The sequence below is a fragment of the Lactuca virosa genome, chromosome 6 (genome assembly GCF_052849685.1).
Source record: "Lactuca virosa cultivar CGN04683 chromosome 6, Lactuca_virosa_CGN04683_v6, whole genome shotgun sequence".
Classification (NCBI taxonomy): domain Eukaryota; kingdom Viridiplantae; phylum Streptophyta; class Magnoliopsida; order Asterales; family Asteraceae; genus Lactuca; species Lactuca virosa.
The window spans coordinates 218,805,066-218,816,859 of NC_136431.1; the positions used below are offsets into that span (position 1 = coordinate 218,805,066).

An 11,794-nucleotide genomic window follows, 5' to 3' on the forward strand; every position below is an offset into this window, starting at 1 on the left:
AAATGGAGGAGCAATAACATGGAAAAGTTCCAAACAGGAGACTGTAGCTGATTCAATGTGCGAATCAGAGTACATAGCAGCAAACGAAGCGTCGAAGGAGGCAATATGGCTAAAGAACTTTATCGGAGACCTTGGAGTTGTACCAGCTGTAAAGGAGCCTATGGAGATTTTATGTGACAACGAGGGTGCAGTCGCCTTAACCAAGGAACCGAGGGATCATGTGTCACACCCCCAAACCAGAACGGCGGAAATGTTCGGGGGCGGAGGACTTCAGGTAAGTATCACAACACATGCAATATAGTAATCAAAGTACAAACAACTATTGCATTAATAAGTATAAGTTTTACATAAGTGTTTAAAAATTACATATTCAAACACCAAAGTAGGTACAGTAGAAGACAAGAGTCGCGGTACGGTACTAGGTAGTCTTCTCAAAAGCTTCGGGAGTGTACCTGTCTACTGGATTCCAGAGAATACAAGTTATTTGGAAAGAGTAGATCAGCATGTAAGCTGGTGAGTTCATAAGTATTTTAGTTCTGTTAAGTATACTCTAAGTTCTTTGGAAAAGTTCACTGGTTCCTCCAGAAAATCCTATATTTCCCGAGGTGATAGACTGATAACCTCAATGGTTCCCCTCTGTAATTACTTAGTTTATACTAATTATATATAACCTAATATCGAACGGACAGTTAAATGGGTGTATCTGCCCTAAGCCCACAACCAAACAAGGAACAAGAAGTAAGGCGGAAGTCACACATTTCACTGTCAATCGGATATTACTTATGTATAACTCTGATGTAGAAACTAAGGAGTTATAGAATTAACCACTAAAGGTCCTTTATGTTATACTACTTTACAGAAAATGAATGACTAAGTTCCCATTTGTAAAAGTGGTTTAATCCCATAAACCGTTTCATTTGTAAAAGTGGTTTAATCCCATAAACCATTTCCTTTGTAAAAGTGGTTTAATTCCATAAACCGTTTCATTTGTAAAAGTGGTTTAATCCCATAAACCGTTTCATTTGTAAGAGTATTCTTAGTTATATCCGTTCTACAGTAAAAACTTTAGTATTAATCTTGGAAAATATTATATTATCCATAATACTGCCTTGTGGTTTTAAATGTTCAAAACCAGAAGTACAAGTATATTTACCATACTTGATTTCATGATACGTAGTTTTTACTGTAAGTAAAAACTAACAGAATGTATATTTGGTCAGGATGTAATTATCTTTTCTTACTGTTTTAAGAGAAGTATATTACTTAGTAATTTACTCGTTGTTTTATCCATGTGGGTTCTATTAACCATACTAATATGACTGATATGGCTTATGCGACGTTCTTCAGGCGTCGGAAACGATATGATATTTGACACCCTAGGCCTGCCGGCCAAACTGTAGCGAACAGTAAAGGTGCGAGATTGTCAGTCCCATATAGATCTATACACAAATTCACGCTCTCCCTACAAGAGATTCTAGTTAATAAGTCAGGACTTAAGGTCGTACTTAGATAAGTACACCATGAAGAGTCTCACAAATTTATTGTTTCAACGAGATTTATGATGTATTATTACCCCGTGATTGCCAACCCTGGTACTCTGTATTGTACCTTTGTTAATGCAAACCCGGTATGATGTATTATTACCCCGTGATTGCTAACCCTGGTACGTTGTATTTGTACCTTTGTTAATGCTAACCCGGTATGATGTATTATTACTTCTTTAATATGTTGTTCATATATTAAAGGTATTATACATATCCCGGTATAGTTAAATGACTTTTGGTAATTTCCTTGGAAAGTATACAATCGTGAATCATACTTGTGTATTTAGTTTTGAATCATAAATTATACCTATTATAATTTATATGTTCTATCTGATTAGCATGATTTCTCATGGATGAACACCTTTGCTCAGCGTGATACAAAGGTAATGATACCGAATGAAGTAACCTTTTATATTCATATATGTATAATATATATATATATATATATATATATATATATATATATATATATATATATATATATATAACTAAGAAGGAAGCGACCTTCGGACAAATAACATCACCTTAATTCCACATCCAAACAAGGAAAAGGAATAAGATAATTCATTAGTCCTAAGCCCTTCAAATCTTATTTATATATTTATACATATATAAACATGATTTTGGTGATTATAATTTAAAATAGTTTATAAAACCTTTTTCAAAGAATTTATCGGGTTTACATGACTTTAAAGATTTAACATGGCTTTAAGTCATTTTGGAAGTATTTGGTAATCCTTAAAAGCATAAGGAAACCCTTTGTGTGGTTATTATCACATACAGTTATTAACACAATTTAATATTGTGTTAAACTTGTATTCCCCCCCTAAAAAGTATTTAAAAACCATTAACAAGGTAAATTATAGGGGTATGAACTCACTTGATAAGTGGTGATTTGGGCAGCGTTTCGTTTCTATAGATGATCTTTATCGAAGAAACCGCGAGTTTTTGAGTAAAAATCGGGCTTTATGCGGGCAGCACTTCGACTGGAAAGAGGTTCGCTTCTCGAGAATTTCGGGGTTTCGGGGCTTGCTTCAGGTTTTAGATACGATATCGGGGCCTTGGGGGTTGTTTGTGAGGTTATGGAAGTGAAAGGGGTGAAAAATGACCAAAAATGGGGTGAAAAAGTGTAAAAATCCGGAGAGTCTCGCGGGCTATTTATAGTCCGAAGCCTCGGATCCGAAGCAAGGGGAAGGAGACGCGTGTCTCGGACAGGTGGCGAGGGAGAAGGCAGGTGGCAGCTTCGCATGCGAGGGGGAGGCTTCGGTTCGGACACCTGGCATCGCGCGTCGGATCAGCAGTGGACCGAACTTCGGTCCAATGGGAAGGTGCCACGAGGGTCCGAGGGGTGTCTCTTGCGAGGGTGTCGGCTACCTATTGGACTTCGGCTGCGGTCCAATCAGAATGCGACACGGTGAACTGCGGTCCAATCAGAAGCGAACACGTGGAGGACATGGGGAAGCCTCGCATGCGAGGTGACGTGTCTGGATGCCAGCCATGCGAAATTTCCCGGTTTTCAAGATTTCTCGATTTTTGTGCCAAAAACTTGCGAAAATCATAACTTTCGCATACGAGCTCCGTTTTTGGCGTTCTTTATATGCACGCGTAGGTAAAATTATACTCTACGACTTTTGTTTAGACTTCGTCGGCTAATTTTGAATTTATTTTTAATATTATTATTTTTAACAGACCGGGACAGGAAATCCGTTAAAAATTCATAACTTCTTCATCCGACGTCCGTTTTCGTCTGTCTTTTTACCGTTGTACTACTTTTGACGAAACATTTGATTCTCGTTTAAGTTGCGTCGACTAAATATCGATCGATTTATATTTCGAATTTTTAGCTGTCTACTGCTAAACCGAAACTTAGAAAAATCATAACTCCCTCATACGAAGTCAGATTTTTACGTTCTTTTTATGAACGTTCTCGGTTTAACATATTCTACAACTTTCATTTGGATTGTTAAGGCTAAAAAGCCTTTTATCGAAAATTCACTTTTTACACTGAACAGTGTTTTGTCGGTTTTGTCGCGGATTTTCGATTGGTCATAACTTCTTCGTTATAACTCGGATTTCAGTGTTCTTTATATTTTTGAAAACCTTGTTACAATTTCTACCACTTGGTTCATCCCAACCACGATTATTGATCAATTTATTTTTGACCTAAATTTGACTGGTGTCACATCATGGCAGATCGGGCACATCGACATAAAATATCACTTCATAAGACATCGAGTAGAAGAGGGACTCCTCGTAGTAAAGAGGATATCGTCAGAGGATAACCCAGCAGATCCCCTTATGAAGGGACTGAAGTAGGGTTAAGCATTCGCAGCATGCTAAGAGCATTGGCCTAAGGGACGATATTAGTTTTAGTGATTAGATAGGCAGTTAGAAACTTGTAATAAATAAATGTAATTGACATTTGATGATTAAATAATAAGGGTTTTATTTATAAGTAAAGTTTACTGTCTTCTGTCAATTGTTTATTTTATGTTTCATTTTTTGCATGTTTTGACTTCCAGAATAATATGATTATTCGAACTATCCACAATCAATCATACTTTGGAAGTAGGTTATGAAGTTAGACTGTCATGAATTGGCTTGTAGATTGTCTAAAGTGTTTAGACATAGCAAAAGTTTGCTACAACGTTCATGAGTGCTCCTGAAATAAGATTTGAGTATTGGGATAAACCCACGCTAACATGAATCACTTCATGGAATTTATCACAAGTGATTGTGAGACGATAATATCGTATAGTCTTCAAACCAAGGTATATGAGTTGTTGATTACGAGTTTGTTGTGCATTGATAGTACGAAAACGCTAACTTGATGTTATAAAACGTGTTGTTGTGTATAATTTAACGAGTAATTAGTACAAGCATATAAGTCGAAGTTTATATGTTCCTTTTATCCTAAGAGGATTAAAAGCGATATCATGGGCCCCTCGATGATTTTGTTTTGACTTATGTGTCAGGCCCGTTCAGGACTCAATTGATGTGTTCAATTAAGTTCTATGTCAAACAAATCAGAAATCGGGAAACAAACTGTTGGACAATGAGTATGAATTTATTCCATGTCTTTGTCCACACGATATCTTGAAGAACAGAGGATTATATGATCACTTATCTAAAGGACGATTCATGGACTAGATCAGAGTTAGAAAGTGGCTTTTGAGAGCTACGATTGCTAATCGAATTTTGAAGTTACATTGGCAGTTATAGTTATTAGACTTATCCAAGTGGGAGACTGTTGAACTAGGTGTCTAAGCCCATAACTATAATTGGTATGTACTTTACCCGATAGTAGCATGGTCCTTTTGGGTTGCTTTCACCGTAGCAATTTGATAGGATGGATATTTGAGAAAGAGGTTATTTGTGATTTATTAATATATTATAAGAATGATATATTAATTGAGAAATCATATTATTTAATTGGTATTGATCATGAATTAATTTGGAATTAATTTAGTGATCAAAAGAGACTGATTAAATTAACGGAGACTGATTAGGTAAATCAGTAATACATATAGTTTGGGCTAATGATCAATGTTGATTAGGGATGGACTAAATCTATGTGAGAGTCCATGAAAAGTTAGTCCAAAGGGTCTATCAAATGTGAAGAGTCCATAATGAATTATGGTTTACAAGTTAAAACCCTAGGAATTCCACACTATAAATGTAACCCCTAGCACTCCCAAAAACGGCCAAGACTTCCAAGAAGAAACCCTAGCTAATTTTTGGTGCCTCCTAGCCTCTCTCTTATAGTCCTCCACTGTTCTTGGTGGTTGTGACTTATTTGAGGTGTCACATTTGAGGTATTAAGCTCTTGAAAGGTCAAGTTCTACAAGCTACAACAAAGAGGTATTCATCTAACTTGTTTTATGTTGTAAATCTCAAAATTATATGCTAGTTAGGGTTCATGCTTTGGATAAATGAAAATTGCATGTATAACTTGAGAAAACTTAGATCCAAAGCATTAGGGTTGTATGTGCACCATAAGATTGTTATAGTGCTCAAAACCCATCAATAAATAATATATTAATTTGTTATATCATTAATAAATTAATTAAAAATTGATTAGAATTAAAATTTAGAATTATTCAGAATTAATTGGAAATTAATTTTGGGTTAATTGAAATTAAATAGAGGTACAAGGGTTGAACTGCAATTGCTTAAAATTTGAGAAAAAGAGGGATTCTAGAATCCTCCTTGCTTGAATGGTTTTAAGGAGCTCCTCCAAGGGGTTTTAGAAGCCTCCAAGTGCAGATAAGGAAACAGAATTGAATTGGATTAAAATATATTATTTTAATATTCAAATTAGGGTTTATTCTAGATATCTGACAACTATAAATAGACCTCTAAGGTTAGAATTTTCGGCAATCCATTCTCTTGTGAAGCTTAGGCTGAAAATTCCACCTTTCTTCTCTCTCTCTCTCTCTCTCTCTCTTTCTCTCTCTAAATCGTTTTCTAGTTTCTAGGGTTTGAATGTGAGCTATTAGAGGTAACCATAATTTTGGTACTAGCTTTCTAAAGAGAAACTGAGGATCAAAGAGTGGTATATAGGATTGTAACACTAAAGGTATGTAATTCTAATCGAGAATTTCGATTTCACCTAAGGTTTATGATAATTTCAATAGTATGTTGCTATAATGTGTAAAGACTTATATCCATAGGTTGCACATGCCCATAATTATATTTTATGATGATCCTGTTGTGCAAATATGTCTAATGTAACCTATAAAACTCATTAGTTTATGGACTAGTTCATAATAGGTTCTACTAGAATATTTATTATCATGAAAATTTAGAATAGAGTCATCAAGTGAACTGATATGCTATAATATATATGTTATAATATGTCAAAATTTATAATATATATGTTATAATATGTTAAAATTTATAATGAAACCATTAGTATGCAACAATCGAACAACTGGAAGTATAATGCATAAGTTCAAAGTATGATTTCTAAATGACAAAAGATGAATAATGACTAACATAACAAATTGTGATAATAGTAATTATTTAGGTATGATAAAAGATATAAGTCTTATTAGGCTTAGAAGCCTTTGTACTTTTATATATATATATATATATATATATATATATATATATATATATATATATATATATATATATATATATTCGTTCTCTCACTCGTATAGTCACTCATATAGTATGAACTAAAACTCATTAAATTTCTTTATTAACATACTCCAACTAACTCACTTTAATGATCAATTTCTAATTTATCTTAAATTTGCTATGGACGTGTGCATGGGGCCAAAATTTTAGCATAATGTAGTTTTGCATCCAATGTTTTAAAAACCGGTTCGAACTGACCTATTCAGTTAAAAAACTTGCTTTTAAAACATTGTTTGCATCCCCATCTTTTCCGGCTTGTGTAATATTACATGTCACAATCACATTCCTGCCTTTCTTTTTCATTCACTCTAATTAAATGAGGTTCGTTTGGGAAAATAAAAAAGTACAAAAATGCTGCAAAAAAACTTAGAAGAGCAATACTAAATAGAATATGAGTCATGATTTCAAAATCACAATCTCTTCAATGATTGTGAAATTTCAAAATATATTTTTTATATTAAAAATGACTGATTATTACAAATTACAGATTAAAGTTGTAAAAAGTGAACTACATTCCAATTCAATTAAAAGGGCATAGTGTAACAAGTAATGATAAAGTCGAATAACAAATATCGTTACATGCGTTCAGTTTAAATAGTAAATAAAAGAAATTTTAAACTTGAAATGCTAAAACTTAAAGTAACCTAAAGAATCCAATATGGAGTATTATGATAAATGTGTTGTCTGCAATGTGATAGTTTTTATGAGCCTAAAAATAAGTTTATTTACATATTTCAAACAAACATAAATTATCGAAATCTTTATTTATTTAGGAAACGGGATATTATACATATATAACTGATTTCCGGGATTTAAAATTAGTGAGCAGCGCCGATCTAATCACGTAATTAATTAATACATTATACATCTTTGTGATTGTGGCTATTAAATAGGGATGTAAATGAACCGAGTCGAGCCGAGCTTCACACTAATCGAGCCAGGCCCGTTTAAAGTTATTGAAGCTCGAGCTCGTTATGAGTTTGGAGGCCCGAGTTCGGGCTCGAGCTCGTGAAACATATATAAAGCTTGGGATCGGCTCGTTAAGACTCATTAAGGCTCGTCTGTCCGTAAAACTCGTCTAAGATCCGGATCGACACGTTATTTTTCCAAATTTTAATAATATATAAGTAATAAATAATAATATATAAAATAAAAGTATATTATAAAAAAGCTCGTTTAAGCTCGCGAGCTTAAACGAGCTTGAAAGTGCAGGCTCGAAATCAAGCTCATTTGTTAAATGAGCTTTATTCTAGGCTCGGGCTCGTTAAGGCTCGGCTCGTTTTGAGCTTTTAACGATCCTATCTGAGTAGCTCAACTCTTTTACACATTAAATGCGAAAGGCCCAATTAAAAGAGATAAGTCCCGAGGGACGTGGGCTTTAAATGCAATCAGCCAATGAGAAGCATATGGTGGTTATTGGGCTTTACGATTAATGTGAACTAAAATATATGGGGATTAGAAAAGGGGCGCGACTCCGATCCTATTCTTTTTAATTCCGCCATTGGATGTGTAATATACCACAACAAAGGTATAGAACACAATCATCTAACTATTTGTTCATTATGGATTGAAAATCATGTTCAAAACTGGGGAATAACATTTTCGAAAAATGGTAAACCTATTTTTTTTTCCAACAGTAAATGCTTTACACATTGTATGTATCTCACAAAAGTGCACATGAGGATCGTTTCAAGATATATTGCAAGATGTGGTAAGGTATGCCATCTCGAAAACATGAGTGTTATGTGTAGCATCCAACAAGAGGCTTGGCTGTGCGTTATAGAGCAAGTTTTTATTTTCAAGGAACATTTTTTTTTTGTATGATCGGACATTAAACCATTGAGTTTTTGTTAAGTTTTTGATATTAGGTGTTGATATAACACTTTCAGAACTTGATATGTTTGATATAAATCAACAATTATGTGACTGCTCTTTTTTATGTATTTAAAATTGTTGTCTCAAGTCACATACACACCATGACACGTAGAGCTTGAGGCTTGTTTTGCCATCACTTCACGCATCAAGCCATTTAGAACCTTAGTTTATTGTCTTTTTTTTTATAGAATGACGAGTTAGTATATGTGTAAGATTGAACCCAAAACCTCCTTGTTAGAAGCACCCTGTTAGCCAAGTGGATTAGCCCCAATTTGTCTCGGTTATTGTCTTTTAAAGGTGGTTTAGTTAGTATACCCTATCTATTCTTCTATCTATGTGTAAATAAGCTGTGATCATGTGAGGTTTATGTATATGATCAAGTCTTACAACATAAAAAGTATATGCAAATAAGATAAGTAATTTGATATATGGTTACTAATTATCACAACTAATAATAACGAAATCCGATCCGTACTGATCAAGGAAGTGATCATTAAGATTGTAAAATTGATAGTTTCACCTATATTTTTGTATGGTTGCCATCACTTTCGAGAGAAATCGACTTCCTCCTTTCTCAGTCCTTTTACTAAAAGCTTTCATTATTTCATTCGCCTTCTTTGTCGAAGATTTATTACTTTTCTTCTTATTATTCTTTACCCTTCTCTTAGCATGTGATATGGCGAAACACTTGAGTAGGTTGTCCAAACCCACACAACTCGGTTTCCTCTTTTGCTTTTGCTTATTTTGTACAGGAAGTACCTATCAAATTGCATATTATTAACACCGATCAATAAAGTTACATGTTCCAATCTTATACTAATTATATATATACACTATTACTATAATACAATTTCATATATGTTCAAAGAGGAATCCATGTATTCAATCATACTAAATTATACGTAATTAGGAAACATATAAGATGGGACAGGAATTACCGGAGCCATAGTTTGTTTGCTGTCAGTGGTAGAATCTACTAGCGGTTTATGATGGTGGGGGGAGGTGGATGATCTAGATTTTGAAGACTCTCGTAGATGTTGAGAGTAGCTAAGAAGCTCGGCTTTTCTGTTGTTTCCTACACTGTTCTTTGACTGGTGGATATGGAGATGGTGGTGGTGGTGATGGTGATGATGATGTTCTTGTTTAGTGTCCTTGTTCTTGCTTGTTTTTAATCTTCTTTTTCTCGGTTTCTCCTCGTAAACAGCCACCAAAACAGCCTTTTCTTTGCAACATGTCATCTACAACCATCATTTGTCATCACACAATTAAATTCCACATCAATATATATATATATATATATATATATATATATAGAGAGAGAGAGAGAGAGAGAGAGAGAGAGAGATGTTTACCATTTTGGTTGGCATTTTTGTAGCAATGAGGAGAAACAATCAAGATAGAAGAACATAGAAAGTGTTGATATGAGCTATGTTCTACATATACATATAGAGAGAAGGAACAAAGTTCTCTTCATAAATAATTTAAATTAATTTTATAAATTATGTATTTTAAATATTAGAACCTTTTTAGGTGTATAGACGACGTTAGTATTTGTTGATATTGATCACGTGTATAAAATGAGAGATTTATAAACAATTGGCCATGCATATATTTTCAAATTTAATTAGATGAAAATGCATTTTATTATTGAGGAAAAAAATGTATTGAGCTGGTTCACCCTTTGATCTTATAGCCACATGATAGATTTGTCAGTTTTCGGGTTTGGCCTTATTAACTGATTTTATAGATCGTTGCGCTCTTATAACTAGATCTTCTGAATTCGTGTAACCCAAGCTAAGTATTCTATTTTGGTAGTATTAATAAAAGTTATCTTTCTTATACATCCGTGGACATAGCCCGTCATTATGATCGTGTGAACCACATTAAATATTGTTTAATTTTTTTGTTTTTTCACTAGGATTATTTCTTTATGTGAAATTGTTTTGAATAGTTCCTTGAAATGATTAAACAAAATGAAAACCATATTATTTGTAGATAGAAAGAAAATTTGTTAAACCTATAGATGAACAAATAATAATTTTAATTTTCTTAAATACAAATTTAATATTACAAGGGTACGTTGCTGGCCAAGAAGTCAATATTGTGTAAATTCTTTAGGTTGATCGTTAACCGAAAGGACATGCTTATTCCCATATAATTACAAATATTAACATCCAAATTATTTTTATAATATATTTAGCATGCTACGTAGAAACGACAATATAGTATATGATTTCATGATTTGACATGCAATATTTAAAAAATTGTCTGATCATAACTATGTTTCATTCGGCAATGATTGACATTTTCTTATACAATATCGATGTTCTGAATTTAAATATTATATCTAATTATCTATTTAATTCATGAATACCAATTGATAAAGGGGAAGAAAAAAAAACAGCTATATATGTTTTTACTTGAAAAGCTATTATGCGATGTCTGCCGAAGAAAAATGTATGTAAAAGACAAAGAAGAATTAGAATGTTGATGATAATGAAGAAGAAAATGGTCACCACATTACCACAACTCTATATTAAGATGGACTTGGTGTGTGCCGGTTACCAATATGGTAAGGCTCATCAGCGACCTTACGAACAATCAACTTATAACCAAGCTATGTTTCCTCTAGAAATTATGCATTCAGAGGTTTTCAGTCTAGTAAAACAATGCTAAATTAAAGGCATAGGATAGGATATTGTGACCTTCATAGATGATTTCCAGATCTCGCTTTATGTGGGTGTATGTTATGAAGGAAAAGTTGGAGGTGCTAGCAAAGAATTTAAGACTCTGGCTGAAAGAGAGACTTAGCATAGTATCCGGCGGTTCAAATTAAATAACGCGACGAATACTTGACATTTGAGTTTGTTGAATACTTGAAGGGAACAAGATTGGTCGTCAACTAACCTACCCCAATACCCCGTGACAAAATAGAGTCTCTGAGAGGAAAAGTCGTCACTTAGCAAAAATTTGTGGAAACACTATCCATGATAGAAATTTACGTTCCATGTCATTTTTAAGACAAGTTGCAAGACCAATGGAACTTAATCCAAAATATGTCAATGTCGCCTTAGTTGAAGACGAGGTGAGAGAACCAGAATCATATGGGCTAGCTTGTAATAAAAGAGAATGGGATTGTGCCTTTGAGGAAGGTACGGTGCTTTGATAACAAACCAAACCTAGGGTTTGGTTCCAAAACCATTTGATGTAAAACATGTATCATGAAAATG

The 11,794-nt window shown here is 33.7% G+C and overlaps 1 protein-coding gene across 1 annotated transcript; it reads right to left on the bottom strand.

Moving 5' to 3' along the window:
- Positions 1-9,022: 9,022 nt before the first annotated feature.
- Positions 9,023-9,993, bottom strand: LOC145122831 (uncharacterized). Its single transcript, XM_079058399.1, has 3 exons — positions 9,917-9,993; positions 9,503-9,802; positions 9,023-9,323 (listed from the first exon to the last, which is right to left on the bottom strand). The coding sequence occupies exons 1-3, from the start codon at positions 9,929-9,931 to the stop codon at positions 9,081-9,083; spliced, it is 558 nt and encodes a 185-aa protein (XP_078914525.1). The 5' UTR covers positions 9,932-9,993; the 3' UTR covers positions 9,023-9,080.
- Between the last annotated feature and the right edge of the window lie 1,801 nt (positions 9,994-11,794).

Excerpts from the sequence above, each read along its gene's own strand:
- LOC145122831 (XM_079058399.1), bottom strand. Across the intron at positions 9,324-9,502 it reads GCAAACAAACTATGGCTCCG|GTACTTCCTGTACAAAATAA; the intron begins GTAATTCCTGTC and ends GCAATTTGATAG.